A 23167-nucleotide genomic window follows, 5' to 3' on the forward strand; every position below is an offset into this window, starting at 1 on the left:
GATGACAAGAACAGCCTCAGTTTACTTTTGGTGATGCTAGCATTGGTTTGCTTGGTTCTTTTCATGCTCCTGGCATAGGTGGCACCTGTTACTTGCTGCTTGAAAAGGGAATGTGAAGATCAACTTCACCCAACTATCAGTTGTCTGGTTGGAGTGATAACTGGAGATCTACTTCAAAATTCAGGGAGTCTTTGCAGCAGGTGGGTGATACCTTCTTGCCTTCCAGCTCACTGCAGGAGTGGCTCAGAGAGGTTCTCATAAATTACAACTGGATTTACTGCATATACATGCTGCTTCCTTCTAGTAGTATATTCCACAGTACACTATTCTTGTACAGAGTGGTGCAGTATCTGGTTTACCACCATTAGCTTTGTATGAGGTAAAGGAGCCTGTGTTTACTACCAAATGAAAGGAGAGCATACACAATTCTCCTTTTAATTAAGCTTAGCCTTACAAATGATGAAAAGGGTTTTATATTAAGGCCAAAGTTTTATTGTTAAGCAAGCAGGCTTCTATTGTGCAAACTGCCAAGGAGAAATAACAGGGCTCTTATACTCTCAGAAATTTGTCCTGCCAAGTGAGCATCAGGTTTGTCTAAAACATACCCGGTGTGTTTTGCCAGCCAGAGAAGGTTTGAACTTCACATTGATTTTTCTCATTAAATCTGCAGGCAGTGAATGCACATTGATGATGCTTCCTCTGGTTACAGAAGACCCAAACAGGGACCTTCCAAACAAGGCTCAAATGAAAATTTTCAAATGAAAATGCATCTATCCATCCTGACCTTATGGTAGTAAAAGCAGTGAGAAGGGTGGCTGTAGCCACCTTGTTGTGTCACTCCTATCTTTTTGTCTGTATCAGTGGAATTGGGTGTTCCTTAGGAACAATCATGAGGCAACTGCAAAGGAAAAACTAAAACCCAATTGTAAGCCAGGTGATGACAGAGGAGGAGACCTACCTTATGTCTTAGTCTTCAGTCTTGCATACTAAAAGTTGATTCCTTTGTTTAGATTTCACAGTGAGAGGGATCTTTGCACTCCCAAAAGAAAATAAGAAAACAATATGAGAAAGGAATTTCAGAGGGAGAAAAGTCATCATCATTTTGATGATGAGAAAGAAATTCTCATCAAGCAAAAAAAAATCTACAGAATTAAACTATAGAGTTCCTTTTTTTTTTTTTTCTTTTATTATGTTTCTGCTATGAATAACATTTTTATGTGTTGAAATGAGTTTGCATTTGGGAGTATAACCTCCCCTCTTCCCACCACTAGTCTAAACAGCCCTGCAATGCAAAGGGTTTTTGATGTAAATTCCAAATTCCTTATTTGGATCTATGTCCGTTATGTGGATGAATTAACCCTTAAAGGAAACTGCAGTTTTGCAAGGTTTTTACCACACAATTTATAATTATTTCTGTTAATGGCAATGGCATTTTTCACTTCAGGACAACCCTTTGCTTAATATTTATTCCAATTTCCTTGTACAGCAGTGGTAGTCCTGCCTGTTTATGGACCTCAGAATCTGGCTCCAACACAGATAATCTTAGTTTGTTCAAACCTAGAAATAAATAAGAAGTTAGTGTGCTCTGTTTTGTAGAGTTTTTTAATATATATTAATTAAATATTTTATAAGGGGGAAAACAATGCACTACTTGATCAACAGCTTTAATTTTCTAATGAGGAGTAATAATAGAGTAATCTCTTCAAATAAGCAATAACTTGTCAGGACCTTAACTGCACCAAGCGGGGCTGATTACCCTGATATTACTGATAGCTAAGAAACTATCTTGAGAGCAGAAACTGGAAATATGCACAATGCAGCCTGTTTTATCAGTCCAGCTATTTTACTCTCATTCTCAATCAGTTCTTGTAGTTTCTTTAAAGATGATGGGTGCATTAGGTTCAAAAATCCTGCAGTACACTAGGAGGCTTTAAATGTTATTTTTAGGGCAATTAAATGCAAAGAAAATGTTCTCTGCTAAGTCTGCACTCTAAGGGTCTGCAGACATACCTTTATCACACATAGATCATGGAATCATATCTCTCACTTTCACAATTAGAAAAGTTTTAAGAATAGATGAGAATAAAAACATAATAGAGTAGAAAGTTGTGAAGGTATAGCTTAAAGAGAACTAGCACGAATTATCTTCAGCAAAGGAATCAGCAAAGTGAAGATCTATCTGCAGAACAACCTTAAAGAGAAGCTACCGTGGTCATAATCTTTCTTATGATATCAGGAAAGCGGTAAATTGGATTAGAAAAGAAATCTGATGCTCTGGCAGAGACAAAATAACGTTTCACCAAAACCCAGAAAGAGTCAGAAGTCTCATTTTGGTGTTAGAACAGATAAAAATAATTCTAGTTCAACTCTTCAAGCTTTGGTTGAAGTGAGTTTGAGCTAATAGTGCCAAGTAATTCCTTTCAGTAAGACAGGTGGCTGGAATGGGAATGTGGACCCCAACCCTCTGGTCCAGGTGTTCATGCAGTCATTAGCAAGGGAAGAGCATAGCCTGTGAGCAATTTGGACCTTATGTGAGCCACTACTGTTGATTTGCCTTCTGAGTATGTGACTTGACTGTAATTCCTTTTCTCAATATGTTCAGATGAACTGCATCTCAATGGGAATATCCCCTTTGGCTCCTACACGGAGAATGGGAGCACTTGGGCATCTAGGGCTAGGTCATAGCAATCTCCAATAGCCAGAAAAGTAAGGAAATCAGACCACTGGAAATAGAAAAGGATCTGGGAAGCTGGGTCCCAAATGATTTGCACAGAGGATGGGGAAAAAATTGAACTACTGCCTGGCTTTATCCTGTAGGAAGGGAAGGTTAATGATACTGTGGGAGTTCAAAGACTTCCATCCAGATGCAGAGCTTCCTGGGTGTGCTACTCCACAGCGACAGAAAGTTCATAATGTCTTATTTACTTCAGCACAGGAGAGAGGACAAAAAGATGTCTTTTGAGGAGGACATCTATAGCACACCTATTCTTGGACTTGTCACCCAAAAAATAAGCTCACACTGATTGATTGATATATCTGTCACACTGGTTGATTGGTTTATCTAGTCCAGGGGAAGAAGTATGATAGGCGAGTAATCAGGCTCAATGTACATATGCTGTGTTAGTGGCATATCAGGAGCGAAATGTGGAAGAAAAAAGAATGCAGAGATTTTTGAAGATGAGATTACCTAAATCCTACCTTAAAGCAAGACATGCTGTTTCCTGCTCCTATCTTCATGAAGGATCTGTCCACAGATCAAAGAAACAAAGTCACGCTACAGCTTCTTCTTTTCAAGATAAGCCAGATTTTCACTGCCTCTCTAACTTGCACTGGCATGCTGTACACTGCTTGCTTTTGTGTTTGCTTATCAAAAAGTACCATGAGATAATTAATGCATATAAGCTATAGCTTCTTTCCAGGAGAAATAATTTTTCCTTTATTCTCAAGTTCTTGATATCCCAAAGTTTTGCTCCATGACAGTTCTGAGAACTTTACAGGTTAACTTTTCATGGGTAGCTGAAGGACACCACAGCAAGTGCAGCCTTTTATTTCATCTATTTCTCACTGAGGCAAATTACAAACTAAAATCTTCCCTGTGTATTTAATCTAATATAAATCTTAAAATACAATTGAGGGAAAGGATGTAACACATTATTTAAAACTAATCCATTAACCTATAGGTTAATAGCATTCATACCCTTAAAAAAATCACAGTTGGTAGGAAATTCTGAGAACTAAATAACATCTTTGGAATATTAGTTCTCTATACACAGGTCTTGCAAAACAGCAGACTACTTTTCAAAGCAAAAGGTGGGAAGCCCTTTGAAAACGTATCTGCCCTGATTGCTGTACCGAATCCTTTCCAGCGCTAGGGGCAGACCTAGAGTCCTTTTAGCTCCTGCCAGTGGGAGAGTTCATTTTGTCCCATTCTCTCTGTTTTGTACGAACGTGAGTCTTGCAAGCTTCTTCTCCTCCATGAAACTCTTCCTCGTGAGACAGGGTGTCCACAGCCTTCCTTTCGCTAGTTTCCCGTTCATTTCAGTAAGCTGTTCTAGCTCACAAATGCGTGAATTTTGCCAAGGGAGCAGCTAGGACTAGGCAGGGCCAGACTAACAATCTGGTTATGCCCTCCAAGTGCATCTGAGTGGAGATAGCAGGGATAAAGGCAGAATACTCTGTTCCCACTGTTTAGCAAGCAGTATGTGACCAAAAAAGACGTCATTCTAGATCAGGAGTCAAAGAAGAATCAAACATAATGTATTTAAGCAGGTGTTTCATAAATGTAACAGCTTGATTTTTAATAATGGAACTCAGGACAGGATTATCCCTCTTACCAGTGTGAAGCCCTCTAAGCAGGGCTCAGTTTCTCAGTGTTAGAGCTCCTTGTTCTCAGTACGAGTGGCTTCTTCATCTCAGAAACAAAATCAGCACTGTGGTTTTCAAAATACTGCCTGGAAGGAGATGCAAACAGGAAGAGTGCAGAGAGGACAAGGTACATGCATGCAAATGTACAATCACAGCATAGCCAGCTCAGTATGCTTACGGATTCCCAGTTAACAGCGAAATTGCATTTAAATTAAAATGTTGCAGCCACTCAGTCAGGGAACAGATAGAATTTTCTTCTGTGTTGCAACTGCAGACAGTGTCCCTTTAAATCAATGTTATTTTTATATATTTTAGTAGTTTTCCTGCCTTTTACGTCCAACAAGTCTGACTGTAGTCTCACTGCCAATGGAATATCTGAGGGTGAGTGATGCAGCTTTTTTAGTTTAATACTTTCAAAGGGGACTTCACTGGAATAAATGACAGTTGGAAATATACTTGGGTTCTCATAGGCTAAATCCATCTTCATTCAGAAAGATTTCCTGTATGCTGTGCTTGACAACATATTACACTAAATCAGTACTTTGATTCCACCCAAATTCCAATACCACTGTGCATACTTTGTCTGTCTTACTTTATGAATCACTCAATAAAACACACCCAGTTCAAGATATTATTGGCAATGATACAATGTATGCACATTAAATCTCATTTTAAACAGAAACTGTGGAACCTGGAATGTTGCCAGCGCTTAAGTCCAAGAATTTGAAATGCATAATGTAAAGCTTCTTAATATACCTGACACCTTTTAACTGTTGCCACAGTTAAAAAATATTACAGCTTACATTTGTACCTCAACAAAGCACCCAGCAAGTCAAAGCCTATATGATTGTAAAAGAAAAGGAAATAATCATTTTTATATCAAGTGAGTGAAGATGATTTGGAAATTATTAAGAGAATCAGCCTAGTCAGGAGTTGCTTTAGGGCTGTAATTGCTCTTTCACATCTTAGCTAATTTAATTAAACAGAGAAACTATTTTTGGACCAGACAGCTCTTTAAACTTTTTGGTACCTTCTATTACAAACCATCTGGCCCTGTACATAGTCATATTTCTTAACTCATACTTTATCACTGTCTTCTTCAGAAGTTATACATGGGATTTTGTGTGTATTTGTATCCCCTCTAGTTTTGTGTACATTTATTTCAGATAAAAACCTTAATTCTTTGGATTCCCTCCCAGTTCAATAGCTGAAAATTTTGGTGTAGGAACCAGCACATGTCAAGAACCAGCACTCAGTTCTTCTCTTTATTTTGGGCAGCTTTTTGGTGGTTGTTTCCTCATTATATAATCCTCATAGTCTGTAATCTTTTTCTAACACTGTAAATAGGATAGTCTGTAATCCTTTTCTAACACTGTAAATAAGATAAGCATTGAATCTTTTTGGATATTTTCAGCCTCCCCTTTGAGAGGAGCAACAGTTTCAGTTTTAATTATTTCTTCAGTGAGAGGACCTCTGCTATATTTTACATATAATTGACTAGTGTCCAAATGTTGTGCCGCAGTCTGTCCATACCTCTCTCTGTGCTCAGCGCTACATGAAGTGTAATTACACAGATGCTGATTGAGTTGGAGCAGAAGCAGGATGAGTTCACATCTGCCCTCAAAAGACTGTACAAACACACACATCTGAAGGCTGCCTCCTCCAGGGGTCTAAAATACACGTGTGTAACTGACCCTGAAATTCAGTGTTCTTCCTGCAAGAGCCAGGGTTATCTAAACAAAGGGTTCCTAGGAAGTAACCTCTTGACTTCTCCACCCCTCACATTTTTAAGGATTGGCAGGTCCTAGCAATTGCACAGACCAGGATAACAAGCCGTGTCCAAAACCAATCACTCTCCTGACATGCTTCCCACTGGCACCTACCACCCTTCAGATCAGCAAAAAAAGAGCTTGGCTGCCTGCATAGGCATGTACCCAGTCCTCCCTGACTAAATGGATTACACCGTTGTTGGCTGAGTAGGGTGCCAAGAGGACTTCCAGCCAGCTCGTATTCATGTGGGTTATGAAAGAGTGCTACTCCTGAGTCTGACCTAAGTCCAGTTAAAATATGACAAAGGTCTGTAGACAAGGTGCCAGACTCCATTTCTGCCAGGATTTAGGTTTTGTTTCTGTTTTATTTTGGGGAAATGCAATGTGAGTATAAGAAAATAAGCAAGAAGGTTCAAAAACTGTCAACAAGAACAGAATTAAATGTGCTGTACACAGCAGCTCACTGAGAGGAGTTTGGGATAAAAGAGAGTGGAGAGAGGCGTTTGGGATGGGGGAGAGTGAAGAGAAGAGTTTGGAATGGGGAAGAGTGGAGAGAGCTGGTGCTGAAGAAAGAAGAGAAAGGATCTTAGGAAGGGACCAGTTGGAGGGATGTGAAACTCATGGAAAAGGAGGTTTGGGAGTAGTGATAATTCAGTCCTGCTTGTCCCTTTGAGATGTGTTCTGGGATCTCAGTAACTCATCTCTGGTTCAGAAGAATGCGAGCCATCAGCTTACATGTGCCAATATTTAAGTAGCTCTAAAGAGATGCAAATTTAAACTTAGTAGACTGGGAAGTAAAGGAGCGAATAAATGCAAATATATTAATCTGAATATCAGGTTAGGTATTTCCAGGCAGGGACTAGTTGGGTGGGGAAGGGAGAATGTGTGGGCTGAGGAAAGGCTGGAGAGCCTGGCTGGCCCAAAGGCTAATCTAACAGGGAGGGTCTGGCCTGGCATACAACTGAGAGCTGGCACATCTGGAACCGTGCATTAGATTGCTACTGTCATATATGCTACTGCTACATGTATGCTACTGTGCTACTGGCGTCAGATAGCAAAAAATAGCACAGAAGACTTTTTTTTGGTGTATTTTATTTTATGCACTAATTGCCATCTCAGGCCTCAAGCACTATCAAGCACATCACTTTGCTTCTTTTGTTCTCGCTTTCTTTACCTGTAAGATGAGAATAATTTAGTTCATTTCAAAATGATTTGGAGATCTAGGATGAAAGGTTGAGGGATAAACGTATCTACTGCAATAGTATCCCAGTTGCACATATAGGTGGTTGCCGGAATTTCTTGAAATAGCCAAAATTCACCTTTTTTTTTTCTCTTTTCAAAGCAAACAAAATCAAAATAACAAAACAATCCCCATCGCCCCAGTAAAAAAAATCAACAAATTCCCCCCACCCCCACCCCAGGCAATTCAGTGAGGAGAAGATTCAGTTTCTTGTTGCTCAGTCTTGTTCCTCTCTGATATGACAGTGAGATAGACACCTCTGAGAACCAGGAAATGCAGAGCTAAGGTAGAGCAGTACAACCTGAACTCTGCATTGTTTGATCAGTGATTCAGTCTTCCTGTAACATACATATGCATGACACCGTGGCTCCTGAAGCAGAACATCTCAGAGCTGCAGCACTTTAAGCACTCTTAAAGGAAAGCCTGCGTCCAGGTGTGTGCTACTAAATGAGGAATCTTACACATATGCTGCAGTCAAACTCTGAGACCCATCTCCTTGGAACAGCCTCTGATGCAGCAATTCTTTGTGTCCTTACACCATCAGCTTCAGCACCTGAAGGGTGAGATACAGACAGGGAATTTCACTTCACTGCTATTGAGATGACAGACCACTCTCTCTTTGGTCTTTGGCCAAAGGAGTTGGATATCATCACATTAAATTGAAAAATTGAAAAACAAGGCATCAGGACTTTTCACCTGACTTGCATGCCTCTCCTCCTTTTGCCCACACAGCTGCCATCTCCATGCCACCAATGCAAGAGATTTGTTTGCATATTAATGCCAAGAGCCACTGCAAGCTCCAGGTGCAGCCTTAATTCTGCACTGGGATGTACCTCAGGTGGGTATTTCCTAGTTTTAAAAGGATTGAGCGTCACTTGAACTTGCCACAGAATTTGCTGCTGACCTGGAATGACATGAGGAACCCACAAAGCAAACCTTTTATTAACCAGGCTTTTTGTCAGCAAATTTATGTGTTAGTTTATTCATGGTTGGTATATCGTATGATTAAAATCCTTCTGCAAGGCCTTCTCTGAGAGCAGTGATAGCTGAACTTTAATGCTAAGGTTTGCCAGGAGACACTCAAACTCTTGCCCAGGAAAAAGGAAAAATTAAATAAAACTGAGTGATACACATTTAAAAACTTTTGCAACCACAAGGAATATATATATATATATATATATATATATATATATATAAAAAAATAACCTAAAACAAACAAAACCCCACCCCCTCCAGTATTTTTATTGGAGAGGGAAAAAAGGAGTAAGGAATGGAAGAAGAGAAGGAAAAGTGAAATGGAAAGGAGAAGAAATGAAACATTTTATGATGAACACCTCTTCTTAGCAGAAACACTTTACTATATTTTCAAATGCAAATCAACTGCAAATCCCAGACTTCAGCCACTGGGTTTTCGTATGTATCCATACATATTAAAGGTATGTGTATGCTTATGTGTGTATTTGTATCTTCGTCTGTATATTTAGTTATGGGCCAAATTTGGTTAAACACTCTGTAAAGAACAAAACGATGGTCTAGAAAGCAAATGATGAATGGCTGAACCATCAAGGACAACACATGCAGATGGAATCCTGGGGGTGGCCAAGAAGATGATGAGTCAGGATTATTCAAGAAGATAAGCAGTTGACTTGGTGCACCAGCAGTCTAACCCTGATCCATTTCTTGATAGGCTTCACAGGAAAAGAGAGATTCTTGGAGGAATCCGAAGGAGGATAGAGAGATATGGCTGTGCAAATATTTATGGGAAGCTCTTCCCACACATGAAGGTAGCCTGGGAGAAATGCAAAGCAAGTTAATATATGGACATTGAAAGCTGACGCTATCTGATCAGACCTGCTTCTTCAAGCAAATGAGAAAAAAACTATAATACCTTAGATAATAAATAAAATAACATAGGTGAGTTCCGTGTGCAGCAGAGTTTTTGAGCCTGAGGTCCTTATATCCAGAGCAGTTTTAATTGAAAAGATGTCACCAATCAAACTACAGAATAACTTGTTGCAAGTGTTTCTAGGTGGATGTTTGGTATCTTGTGTTTAATGTGCAAGTTTGAAAGGATTTATGTAGCACTTTATGCAAATACTTTTACTTTATGGAAAGCACTTCTACTTTATAGAAACGTCTTGCTGATTGCTGTGGACTTTTTTGAGATACATCATGTAGATAACAATGCAGTGTCTTTTATCACGTGCAAAGGATTTTGTCAAGGAGTCTTCCATTTGTATCCTTCCATCCTGAGCTTGAAGCAGTGGTGTAGTGTTTGTAGTGTGTTTTTTCCTTGAGATAGATTGTGAGAATGTGAGCTTATCATTCTTCAGTTCTTTACTTCCCAGCATCTGTAAGGGTACTTAAGCTGACTATGAGAACTCCAGCACAAAATCTGCTAGAACGTTTTGGCAAGTGTTATATTACTTGCTCCTTAACACGTCTCATCTAATAAAACAAGTCTGTCATGAAAATTTTCTTCCATAATTAGGTGTGCTGGTTTGGAACAGCCACGCATCTGCAAGAGTCAGCATCTGTCCTACACTTACAAGGTTCTGTGTCTGCCTCATCTGTACCAGTGGCAGGGAATCTTACCATCAACTTGAACTTTGGATCAGGCCCTGAAGGACTACCTCTGGATTTACTGAGGCCAAAAAGTTTAGAAATACCCAGTTACTTACTCATTAAATGGGATTTTTCATTGCATGTTGGCTTGAAGCCTTTTTTTTTAATTGTTTTAAATATATTATTTTCCCCCTACCATGCATGTGTCACTGTATGAGCCAAAGGTTTTGCCAGAGCTCCTACTCATGGGGGAAGAGACCTTTCCTGATGGCTCCTAGTGACAGTGCTAGAACCAACTGTGCCTGAGGAGCAAAGTCTGATGTTCTACAGGTGACACCAAGCACAAAACCCCCAGCAACTCCTGAACAATTATGATTTGTAACACACTGATCCTTGTTATCTGTGCTATTTAAATATCACATGGTCTTGCCTACAGAGAAAGAACCAAAGACCACTGGAGATCACAAGCACACGTGAAAATCCAAAATTAATTTATATGATCTTATGTTCAGTATGACTGCTTGCAGTTCTCATCGCTTTATTCAAAAATCATACTTCCTCTCTTTAAAACAATACACATATAGAAATAACTAAAAAAAAAAAAATCCTCAATACTCTAGAGGCAGTTATATATGGGGTAATAATTAATTGGTGATAATGAACACCATTAATAAACTTTTAAGAGCAGTAATTTTGATTATTGTAAATCCACTTGTCATAGATGTATCTCATTAAGTTCTCCTTATGATGATAACTCTAATAATGCTTAAGGTAGCTTTGATGTTCTCAGACCACAGTAATTTATGGCTTGTGAGCATTAGTGCCTTTTCCTAAATGGTTGGAAAGAGGAGTCAGGCTCCTTGATTCATTCAGTAAAATGAAGTGCATCAAATTTGTTGTGAGAGAGATTCTTAGATTCACTTCTACTGAATTCAGTGGGAGAAAAACTGATTGTGGTGAACAATGCAGAGGAGATGTGAGAAAACTTCCTGGAAATAGCTTGCAGTAATAAAGAAAATAAAATGGGATCTTGAAGTACACCTAACTTTTCTGTTCTAAGTCTATTGCTATCACATCCAGTGTTGCCAGAGATTTGTGATGTCAAATATTTCCTCTGAATCTTTTCTTAAATTACACAGGCAGAGAATAACATGGTTCATGTTATTAACATTCATGTCATAACTTAGTCATGGTGAATTTACTTGATTTACTCAGATTTTGAGGTTATATATCTGAATAAAAGAAAATGTTAGATAATCAGTATCCAGTAGGCCCCAGTAGCTCATCCAAAGATTCAACAGGTGTGAAATAGGACCAAGCTTGTTTACAGGATTTTAAGGAAAGGGATGTATAGATTTTAAAAGAAGATTACACATTTTCATTCACCACGGCAAAGAGAATGAATGACTATAAAGATTTAATCCTTGTACAATTTACCAAATAAAGCCAAAAATTGTTAAAGAGCAGCTTAGAAGACATACTGTCAAACACACAGTTAAAAACAGTGCTAATGAAATTGCATCTTTTTTGCAAACCAAAAAGAATTTATTTTGCTTTTCTGTGCACTAACAACTTCATCACTTATTATGGAGATTTAAAACAAGACTGTGGAAGACTCGGGTAATTTTCCCAAGTAGCACTAATACTTGATAGAGGAAATGGTCATTTCCTCTATTAAGTGCCCTGGTAATCAACAGAATAGAGCATTTGTTTCATCCAAAACTTTTAATATTCCAATTTACAGTGGAAAAATTATATCAAAACAGTTGAAATGAGAACCATCAGCAGTGACCAAAAGGTACAGCCAAAAAAAGCAGAAAATTATGTGCACCTTTGTGTCTGTGTACAACTAAATTGCCTGTTTTTTAAAGCAGAAGTCAGAAGGCACAGCGGTGCAGTGGGGCAATATCCTGTGTGTTTAAGCCACAGGATCCCAGCTGCAGAAACTTGGCAATTCATGTGAGAAGGATGCTCATGGACTTCATGGTGATAGTAGGACGGCTGCCTGTCACAGAATCATTAGGGTTGGAAGGGACCTCTGGAGACCATCCTGTCCAAACCCCTCCTGCCAAGGCAGGGTCGCCTAGAGCAGGTGAGACAGGAACACATCCAGGTGGGTTCTGAATGCCTCCAGAGAAGCAGACTTCACAACTTCCTTGGACAGCTTGTTCCAGTGCTCTGCCACCCTCAGTGCAAAGTTCTTCTTCATGCAGGAGCTCCTTGAGTTTTAGTTTATGGATATTGCTTCTCATCCTGTCACTGGGAACGACTTAAAAGAGTCTGGAACCATCCTCTTAACACCTGCCTTTGAGATATTTATATGCATTAATGAGATCTCTCAGTCTTATCTTTAGACTAAACATGCCCAGCTCCCACAGCCTCTCCTATGAGAGACGCTTCAGACCCCCAATAATCTTTGTGGCCCTCCACTGGACCCTCTCTAGTGGGTCTTTCTTGTACTGAGTAGCCCAAAACTGGACACAGCACTGCAGATGTAGCCTCACCAGCGCCAAGCAGAGCAGGATCACCTCTCTGGACCTGCTGGCCACACTCTTCTCTTTGGTAGGTCACGGAACCTTTCTCCCCAGGTAACCCCACGACGCCGGCGGCAAGGATTGCTGCGGCCCCGCTACCGCGTCTGGAAGCGACCCTACAGTGACCACGGCGAGGAGCACCTTGGGGCGCCTTCCTCCAGGTGACCGACCCCACAACACCCAAACTTCACGGCAGGGCAAGCTCCGTGGTCTCGCCTCAGCCCGTCGGCTGGCGGCAGGAGGAGCCCGAGCCCCGATTTGGCGGAGGAGCGCGGAGAGCAGGTGAGCGGGTCGGGGCGTGTGGCCGAGCCCGGGCGCTCTCCAGCCGCAGGGCCGGCCCGGGCAGCTCCGGCCGTGACTCAGAGCGCGGAGAGGGGAGGCGCGGCCGCCTGAGCGAGCGAGCAGCGAGCGAGCGAGAGCGGCTCCGCCGGGCGGAGGCGGGGGCAGCGTGTCCGGCCCAGACCCCTCCTCCCGCCTTCCTCCGCCCGCTCCCTCCTCCCTCCCTCCCTGCGCGGCTCTCCCGGGGACGCGGAGAGGCGCCGCCGGGCCCGGGGCCTGGACCGCACGCGTGCCCGCCCTCTCCCACCGCCGCTCCCATTGCCCGGCCGCGGGCTGGATGTAGCCGGGCGCCCCGCGGGGGCTGCAGCAGCAAGATGGCGGGTAGGCATCGCCCCCCTCCCCCTTCCCGCACACGCCGCCTCCCCGGCGAGGCGCCAGCCCTCCCTCCTCTATCCCCCCTCCTTCTCCTCTCCCCCGCCCCGGCTTCGGCAGCGCTGCCCGCCGCTGTCCGGGCTCGGAGCGCAGGGGCTGCGGGGCTGGTCGCGTCGGGGGGTCGCAGCCCGCGGGCGGGACAGGGTCACGCGTGGCACCGAGGGTCGGCGGGCGCATTGGCACATGGTGCGTGTGTGTGTGTGTCTCCCCCACCGCAGATCTGTCGCTGCTCCAGGAGGACCTGCAGGAGGAGATCGACGGATGTGAGTGGGGACGGGGTAGGGGGGGAGCGGCGGGGCGGCTTTCGGGCGAGGAAGTGGTTTCCGCGGGGGAGCGCCCAGGGTGCATTGTGGGAGGCGGCGGGGAGGAGGAGGAGGAGGAGGAGGAGGAGGAAGCCATGGCCATGCTCCGCGCTTCCCGGTGTCCATGACCCGGTCCCGGTCGCGCGTGGGGCTGCGCCGGGCGGTCCCGCGGGGTGCGTTGGGCGGCGGGCGGGGCGGGGGCGCCGTTAGCGGCCGCCCCGGTGGGAGCGAGGGAGGGAGGGAAGGAGGGATGGAAGCAGGGGAGGCTCTGCCTGAGGGGCGGCGTTCCCTCATGGCCCGGGCACGGCGGGGCGCCGGCGGGGAGGAGCAGGAGGAGGCTAAGGCTGCTACATCTGCAGCGGCATGTGGGTTGCTCGTTCCTTTTATATCTCTGTATTTTGTATATAATTTCTGTGTCGCCAATCCTGCCCCCCTCCACCCCTCCCATCAGGCGCTCCCTTCCTTGTGAAGGCTCTGGAGCACATGTCCTGTGAGGAGCGGGTGTGGGAGCTGGGGATGCTTAGCCTGGAGAAAAGAGGCTCAAGGAGGGAGCTTACTGCTCTTTACAGCTACCTGAAAAGAGGTTGTGGCCGGGAGGGGGTCAGTCTCTTCTCCTAGGCAAGCAGGGACAGCAGGGAGGACGTGGCCTCAGGCTGCGCCAGGGGAGATTCAGGTTGAACACCAGGAGGGATTTGTTCTCAGAAGGGGTGATTAGATACTGGAATTGACTGCCCAGGAGGTGGTGGTGTCACTGTCCCCGGAGGTGTTTCAGGAGAGTGGAAGTGGCACTCAGTGGCTTGGTCCAGTTGACAAGGTGATGTTTGGTCACAGGTTGGACATGACGATCTCATAAGTCTTTTCACACCCAATTGATTCTGTGAGTCCTGACCCCTCTGGAGAGATCTGTGGAGAAGGGTTAATGTCAGGGTGCAAAGTAGCAGAATTGTGGCTGGGGTGGTGCAAAAATTACAAACTCGGGGTGAGAAGCCTTAGCATGGCAGACTAAGATGTTACTCAGGTGAGGAGGTGTCTGTTGATCGTATTGATGTTGAGGTAGCTTCTTGGAAGCAGAGGAGGGTGAATTTTGGGAGGAAAGTGAAAATGGAGGAAGAGGCAGGCGCCTGCTGTGGGTGTGCAGACCCCCTGGTTGCTGCCTGAAGGTGCTTTGTCTGCCGTGCAGTCTGCAGGGCATCCCCTCACCAGAGCTGGAGTACAGGAGAAAATCCTTGTGTTTTGTGGCTTTCGTTTTTAGAGGAGAGCTATTTAAACTTTTCAGGATTTAACTGATAGGTCTCCTTTTTCACTTTTGTCAGCTGACATTTAGAAGGCTCCTATTGTGCTTTGCCTTGCACAAAGAGAGCCCTTTCCCTCAGGCTTTTTTTTTTTTTTTTTTTTTAATTTCGCATGATAAGTTGCTGTTTGAAAACTGTGACTACAGAGGACTTTTTCCAAAGGGACACACTTAAAAAAGAAATAAAGTGCATTCTTACTTTTCCACTTCGATTATGGTTTTAGCTGACTGGAAGACAGGAATTGAAATTATCTGTAGTCGTTGAAGGGGTGACTGAAGCTGTGGGTTCCTGGTGCTGGTCTTATGTTATGGTCTTTAAAAATGAAAAAAAAAAAATATGCTTGGAGATATGACTCAGTCCAGATGAGAGCATCCTGAAGGCAGAAGCTATAGAAATATAAAGATTTGAAACCTCATTAAAAATTACTGAGGTTTTGATGGAAGTAGATAAAAGAAAATGTCTCAGTACGTATGCATGGTATTTTAAGAGAAAAAAACCAGGAATCTGTATGAATCAGTATGTGCTGTCTGGATGTAGTTCAGTCACACAGTAGCTTTTATAGTTCTAAATTGTACATGATTTTGGTTTTGGATGGTGTCTGTGAGCCAAAGAAAAATAGTACAGATCTAGGAGAATGAAATACTGTTTCTTGTGCAGTATTATTTGAAATAGTTGTGTTTTGTACCCAAAAACTGTTTTACACAGTTATGAACATGTTTCCAATTGATTGGTTGCACATATGAAACAGACAGTTAAATTAAGACAGAAAGTTGCAGCTCCTGCCTGAACCGCACCCTACAGTATCTCTATGTTGTAAATATTTCAAATGTTTGCAGCTCTTTCAAGTAACAGAGTTAGACACTGGTTTAGAGGTGTATTACTGGAGTAGTAGAATGCAATAGTGATAAAACTGGAAGTGCTGGCATTTTTTATGCCTGTGTGATTCTGCCAGCTGCATTCTTGCTATTAAGTGTGTTGAGTTATATTTAAGGACAAATAAGAGAGAAATATTTGCAGGCATACCAGTATTCCTGGTCATATAATTTAGGAGGAGGAATTAGATAAATATAAAATGATTGATTGACTGTCTCGTTTGAAAAGTGAACTATGTTTTCAATAAATTTTTGGGCTTTCAACTGATCTGATAACGAGTAATAGCAAGACATCTTTGTGGGTGTGCTGGAGAAATCAGCACTGTTTAAGACCGGATGCATGTGTCAAGCTCTGGATTGGACATCTAAAGCTGAGTCTCTGTGCATATGGCTCAGGACATTTCACTAGATTAGGTATTCATCGGTAGCTCATCAGTGAGCCTAGGTTTGAGTCTGAATCATGAAATTTTTGTTGTTGTTGTTATATTATTTCTTTTGTTTTTTCCTTTGGGTGATGAGAATTTCCAGTGTAATTCAGTGTTTCCTCCTAAAGAAGGGATCATTAAGGTGACTTAAGAGATACCTTTTGTTGGTCATGTTCTAAAGCAATAGGAGAAAGTCCTGGAGCTGAGCAAACAACCATGCACAATTCCTGCTGAAAGTAATGAACCAAGCATCTGTGCAGCTTTTAGATAGGCAGAGTGAAGAACAGCTGTTTTATGATCTTTGTCTTTTAAGGTTTCTATAGTCAAGTGTTTTACTGGAAAGTTGGAGTTCTATCAACAACTTGTACAACTGTACAATTTGTTCTTCTCCTCATTTGTTGTGCCAATTTGTTGAATGATAATTAACCTGAAATACAGTAAACATAATTTTACAGAAGAGTAAAATACTGTATCTTCGGAGGACTGTTTTAATAGCTGCTTGTGAAACAAAGTTTACCTTCTCTCTGAAGAAAACTTGATAAATATTTAGGTTAATGATACATTTCTAGATTTCAGCAGAGAGCAGTAAATCAACTGTTGGAGTAGTGGAGACCTTCAGAGTATATGCTGTGGAAGGCATCTTAAAAAAAAACCAACAAAACCAGCCTTCTTTTTGTTGATTTGTTTAAGAGGTCAGAGATTAAACAAGAGCTTTTATAAGAAAGGCTTTCAGAGAGTGGTTGATAAACCAGCTGGATTGACTTTTAAATAATTAATTTCAGCTTTGGTTTGCATTTCTATTTTGAAAGCTTCATATTATTTTTCTGCTCTTGGTTGCTTGGTAACCACTGGAAAGCTCTGATATTTTTTTTCTTGAGGTAAATGCATATTTTGCACCTGGTACATTAAACAGATGATTGCTTTAAGTAGTTACATAGCTTGCAAATGGCATTTAAGTATTTTGATTTTAGCTGATATTTCACTTCTGTAGACATAGCTCCTGATGTCAAAGGCTGTCATAATAATTGAAGAAATTCTGGTTCTTCCAGAATTCTTTAGCCAGTAGCTTTTGCTTATTTGCTTGTTTGAAGTAAAAGGAAAAATAACCCAAAACCAAGACAGTGACTGTACACTAGCTAAACGTACAAAAAGGGTATAAAAGAAAAATTAATTCCTAGATGTCAGTTCTTCTAATGAAAGACAACTTAATTGACTCTAACCCCCCCCAAAAAAGGAACATAAAATTGCATTTCATTTATGTGAAGATAAATCTAAGAAGAATCCTTGTGTGATATTATCCATTAAAGAAAAAAAAAAAAAAAAAAGGCGCCTCACTCTAAAGAAAATAGTGAAAATTAAAAAATTCAAAGTGGAAGCCTGAAGAAGAATCTTCATCCCACTAGTTGGATTGTTGGCTTCCTTGCTCTTCTGTCTGAAATCTTGCACAGTATGCGAAAAGTCAGGCAAAATCTGGCTTCTATTCAAATCCTTTGTTTTGTGCATGCAAAATCAAAATAGAATAGTATAACTGTCTAAGATAAGTATAGAACAGAAAAGAAAATAGGCAGCAAAAATGGTTGAAAAGAAAACGTGGGCTTGTTGAAAAGAAAGTGTTCTTTATGACTCTTGGCAGACAGTTTGTGTTCCCCCCTCCCCTGGCTCTTTCTGGAGGCTGAACTGATCAGTACAGATAGATGAAATGAAATGTACCATGATGATGACGTCTTTCAGTCTGACCACTGATGTGTGCAGGATGTGTGCTCTGAAAAATAGAGCCATCTGCAATTAGAATTCAGATTTGGAAAGGGAATAGCTTTATTCAACTCACTATTTTAATTGTGATTTAAATCACGAGAGAAAAGAAATTTTCATCTGATAACTGGTTTTAATATTGTTTTACATTTGTTTTTGGAAAAAGCCTTTGTTAGTGATAGCTGCATTTACATGCAACGTCAGGACTTTGGTAGTTGCAAGTGTACATGCATGCTTTGGTGGTTATGTACCTTACTCAGATTTTGAAACTTTACTTTTTGCCATGCTGACAATGGTGAATTTCCTTTTTCTGTACAATTAGTTTCCAGATGTTTTAACTAAAAATGCAGAAAATTGAGTTTTAGTATCTACACATTGTTTAGACAGTTCTAGTTTAGAACTGTTAAATGAATTTTTACATACACACACCTATGTTTAAACTTGTTTCCTTTAACACAAGTGCTTAATGGTATGATAGATTTAAAATTCAGCAATAAGGTAGTTTTTACAATTGGCAAATCTAATGTTACTGTTTGGATTTTACTAGTGGATGAAACAGTTCTAAAAACTGAAAACATAGTAGTGATTATCCAACATAGCTCTATTTTTATTATTGAGTTCTTTTCCATTGATTAAAAGGGAGGACAGGTTTTCCTAGCCTCTCCTCCCAGCAGGCTTCTCAGTGAGTGAAACACTTATATAGCTGAGTTGAAGAAAATTCTCTTTATGCCTCTGCAAATGTCAAAAGCTGTTTTATCATTGATGCTATGTTCTTTTTCCAGGTGATGAGCAAATCTTCTGGCATTAGCAGTGAGCTTGTGTTGGTTGAATGCTTTTAATTAAATTATTCTCTTAGACTTTGAGTAGTGCACAAGTCTCTTTCCAAATGGAAGCTAATTTAAATTTAATTTTTTTAACCTTTTTTAATTATAGTTTAAGTTGAAAAATGCTTTTTTTTTTATGTTGTTTTGTTTTTATAAAATCAGTCTGTATTTCCCTGTGGTTTCAAATCACAGTCACAGCTTGATGCTGTGTTGTAGTTTTTATTCTCTGGGAGTGAATTATGCTGGCATAACATGTGTTGAGTATGTTAAAATTCACCTTCCCTTTTCCACAGCTGCACATAGTAATATCAGAAGCTTTTGCACTGTGGTTTCTTTGTTCCTTCACCACAGAATAAGAATTAACAGATTTTGTTATGCTGGTAGTTGTTTTGTATAGGCTGCCACTTTTTAGACTTAATTCCAGCTGTGAGTATAGCTAAATTTCTAACATGATGTTCAAATGCCCTGTTGCAGTACTGACCTTTTGGTCTCATCAGAGTCTGAGCTCTGGTGAAAGAGTGCTGAGATAGTTTGAGTTATTGGGTTGGCATTTCAGCATTGCATAAAAGTAATAACAGGAATTAATGGCAGACTTTCTGTAGTGATTGGAATCAGTTCTCTGGTGTGACTGAGATTCTGCTCCTTTGGGAATCCAACAACCATTCCTTAATGCTAATGAGGCACACGTGTCAAGTCTGTTGTTTTCCCTGCAGATCAGGGTTTAATTCTCCCAACACTTCAGTTCATTTCTTTGTCTTTTAATGTGGTGATTGACCCTCACAGAAACTGGGAGACTCAGGTGGATGGCTGTGTCCCCATGGAATTCTGGTGTTAGTGGTCTCAGGTGGGTAATGGTTAGTCTCTTTCTCTGGCAACCTCTTAGGATCCTAGAGAAAAGAAGATGATGTGAGGAAGGGATTGTGCTTGATTTGATGTAGGCTAATGAACATTTCTAATGCAGCTGCACATTTTTTCTCCATTACACCTAGTAGAGGACTGAAGAAGAAATAATCTTCTAGGCTTTCAGCTTTCCAAGGCCACAGCATCACTTCTGATGTGGGAATGTGCTTCTCACCAGCCACCTTTCATTATCCCATCTCTGGCAAGGATTCTCAATTAAGGTTGCCAGATACCTTTTTTTTTTTTTTTCCCTGTCTCATGGTTTATCTTACAGGGCTTTGGGTATTCTCCTGCTTCTCTCTTTCTCTCCCAGTTGCAGCTGAAAAACAGAGGGAGTGAAAGAGTCACGAATGAGCTGGAAATGTTCAAAATCCTAGGCTTAAGATAGTGAAACCTTGGTGCTTGCAGTTATTTCTGACTGCTGACCTATTGTGGAGGTGGCAGACTGCAGCGTGTTGAAGATAAAATGCTTTTCTTTCCTGTGTGTGTGCCTTTTGCTGCTAAGACTTTCCCTCTGTGTGGGCAGGAAGTTTTCATTGCAAGAGTTATAACATGAACAGAACTGGATGAAAGGATAGCTTCTGCTTTGAGAGCTGGAGGAACAGTTCTCTTTGGAAGAGTGAGGCAGGGACAGCTGCCCCTAAAAGTTGCCAGGATATCCAGGGCTCCTCTGTCTGCTTTAGAAGGTACAGTATAAGAGAAACTAATGTGGCTGTTCCTTAGTCTGAGAGGGATGCTGCAGTTCTTTCTGGCAGTAGAGTGTTAAAACCCTACCAGATAGGTGGAAAAATTGTCAAAGGGTGTTTGTTTGCAACAGTGGAACAGTGGCACTGACAGTTGAGACCACTGGTTTGGTGGGTTTTTCTTACTTTTTTTAAGGTAAAATAGACAATTAGTACCATAAAGAGGCATTATTCTCTGTACAGAGTCTGGAAAAGCTAAATATATTAATGTATAAAATGGACATGGTATGTGGGTGATTTTGCAGACTGTTGAAGCATTTTTTTCTGATAAACAGATCTACTTAGGGAATTTTTCTTGTGGGATTGCCAAATGCCTGAACAGTTCCCAAATACTTGAATGGAGGAGAGACTACCTTTTCCTTCCTCTCTAGGCTACAGGAGGAACAGCTTGATTAGTTTGTAGGGATGCTTGCTTGTGCAAGTAATGTAAACATTAAATTGCATTGAAATGAACACCCATGACCATTCTTACTTTTTCCAAGAGTGAATCCACAGCATTCTGTACTGCTCAACCTTCTCCCACAGACCAGTTTTACACTTTATACTGAGCACAGACAGGAAGTGTGTGGAGAGTTGCAGCAAGAATTTCTCTGTATACCCAGAAAACACAGAGGTTTATCCCAACATGAGTTTGGAAAGCTGTCAAGCAGCATCTCAAGAGCATTTTCTGGGATTTAGGCAGAGAAGAGGAAAAGTGCAGTTAGGAAGTTGAAAGGGAGTTACATTGCAAAGCCATGTTTCATAGCTTATGGATGTACTGTAGTTGTAGAGCTTGCCTTCTCTGCAGTGTTTAGCCTAAGTAAGTGTATTTTAAATTACGGTGATGATGCTGTCGAAGTACTGCACAGTGGAACAACACTTCATAGCTGATGTATCATAACTCACAGTGTCACATCAAGCACTGCAAAGCTTGCACAAGTCCTTAGAGTGTTTGAGCTTCAGCTGCTTGCTTCATATCTCTCTTCCTTCTAGTTAGTCCAATGTTTGGTGGTTTTGTGTGTACTAAATTCCTAGTTGTGTGGCAGAATTTGAGCATGGCGCCAAACACATCGGATGCACATGTCCTATTGTAGGACCAGAGAGAACATGTTGGCTGAAGATGGAAATAGGATTTTCCCCCCAGTGCTACAAAATTCTCAGTCAGTCATGCAGTCAGTTAAAAATCCCATGAACAGCAATATTCTGCAGAGAGAAAAGGGATACCTTTCTTTGGCGGTAATGACCTTGTAGAGGAGAAAAAAGTGCCTTAGAGGAACTTCTGCTTGCAGAAGCTGGTTTTTGCTTCGCTCCAACTTCATTCCACAATTCTTAAGTACATGCAGTTGTTTGGTAGGGGTAGAAGACAGGGACTTAAATAGCAGGGAACTTGAGTGCCTTGGTGATGGGCGTGACATGCTCCCTACAGGAAATAGGCAGACTGAATATAAACTGTTGATTGTTTTAACTGGTAGCTTGGATATCCTTCTCTTTGTTTCAATTTCCTCTGGAGCAGCCTTTGTGGCAGGTCAAACTGTTAACCGGTAGAAGGTACATTCAGCTGTTGTGCTAATAAATGACCAGTGAGCAATATGAGATAGAACTATTCCTTTTTTTTCAGAGCAAATTAGGATTTTCAATGCTGCTTGCATATGCCTGAAAGAAGTAAACGTGTATAGCTGCATCTCTTCTCCTTGCTTAAGGAATTTTGTATTGCCCCTTGTTTCCTCTGATGCTTGATGAGAAATGCAACTCCTGTGGCAGCTTGATAGCTACCTTTTTATGGAGGCCTTTACTAAATGAAAATATTCTTGTAGCCTGTTACATTTAGACTACTGGGTCTTTGAAATTTGCTGCACCATGCTTCTGTGTGTAAACAGCTGCTGATTTTTTGATTCCTGTGTCTTTCATCTGATAAGTACTCCCTGTCCCTTGCCCCCCAAACCTTTACTGAAGCTTTATTTTAAAGGATTTTCTTTGTCTGCTTCGAGCTGTTAGCAAGCTCTGCTGTCAAAGTGCTACATAGGGGCTAGTATGATAATTGCATCAGAACTGCTTTGCATTTCCACCTTTATCTTCTTCCTTGCTCCTGCTTTTCTACTTCTGCCCCACCCCCAAACCCAGTCCCACCAAACTTGGAATTCAGACAACAAAGTCTGTGTATACAGGTGTGATAACTTCACATTTGTAAGAGGCTCAAGTCTGATGGTGCTCCACGGTTTGAAGGGCTAATGAATTAGAAATAGTTATGTATAGAAATGAATGTGTTTACAATATTGAAGGGCTATATTTATTGCATATTGAAGAGAATTTTACTTGTGCTCTGCAGAAGTCTGAACCTAAGGTGAATTTATTCTTTTGTAGCATGGAAGGCAGTAATTTAGAACAAAACCTGCTACTGTTATTTTGTGGTCATGATATCAAATGTCTGGACCCATAAGATTACAATTCTTGCTTTACAGTTAAGCAGAAAAATTACTTGCCTGAACAGCAGAACAGGACTCGGTTCTGCATATAAGTGCTGTATTATCTTGAATATCCATACGCTAACAATTGATGAAGAGTGTAATAAGTAGCTTATACTAAAATTGAATAAAAATTAGTCCATTTTAGTAGATGTATCTGCCATATAGATTTTGCAATAGGTCTTGAGTACTCTTTGGGGATGCAGAAGATAAAATGAGAGAACTGTTAGGATTAGCTGGAAGTTTCGAATCCTTAAAGCTGTTTGTTGTTCAGCTTTCAGAATTGAATTGGTTATTTTTTTTAAATACACTTCTTGTCACTGAGTTTCTGTGCCAAAACAAAGAAGAATGATTCAGCTCTGGTGCTCATAGCAAATACAGGAGAACAAAAAGAATACATATAGGCCTTGTTACTGAACAGTCTATGGCAAA

The 23167-nt window shown here is 41.3% G+C and overlaps 1 protein-coding gene across 7 annotated transcripts in view; it reads left to right on the forward strand.

The window, feature by feature from the left end:
* Positions 1-12978: 12978 nt before the first annotated feature.
* Positions 12979-23167, forward strand: part of PPP4R1 (protein phosphatase 4 regulatory subunit 1) — a 64541-nt gene continuing 54352 nt past the window's right edge. For 2 of the 7 annotated variants that reach the window (XM_058832388.1, XM_058832391.1), the window contains exons 1-2: positions 12979-13133; positions 13403-13447. In XM_058832388.1, the coding sequence (XP_058688371.1) occupies positions 13127-13133; positions 13403-13447 (52 nt within the window). In that variant the 5' untranslated portion in view covers positions 12979-13126. Of the gene's footprint in view, positions 13134-13402; positions 13448-13568; positions 13660-19440; positions 19496-23167 lie in introns of those variants that run through there. The other 5 variants (XM_058832393.1, XM_058832390.1, XM_058832389.1 and 2 more) reach the window with 5 other exon arrangements.

Source organism: Poecile atricapillus, chromosome 2 (genome assembly GCF_030490865.1).
Source record: "Poecile atricapillus isolate bPoeAtr1 chromosome 2, bPoeAtr1.hap1, whole genome shotgun sequence".
Taxonomy (NCBI): Eukaryota; Metazoa; Chordata; class Aves; order Passeriformes; family Paridae; genus Poecile; species Poecile atricapillus.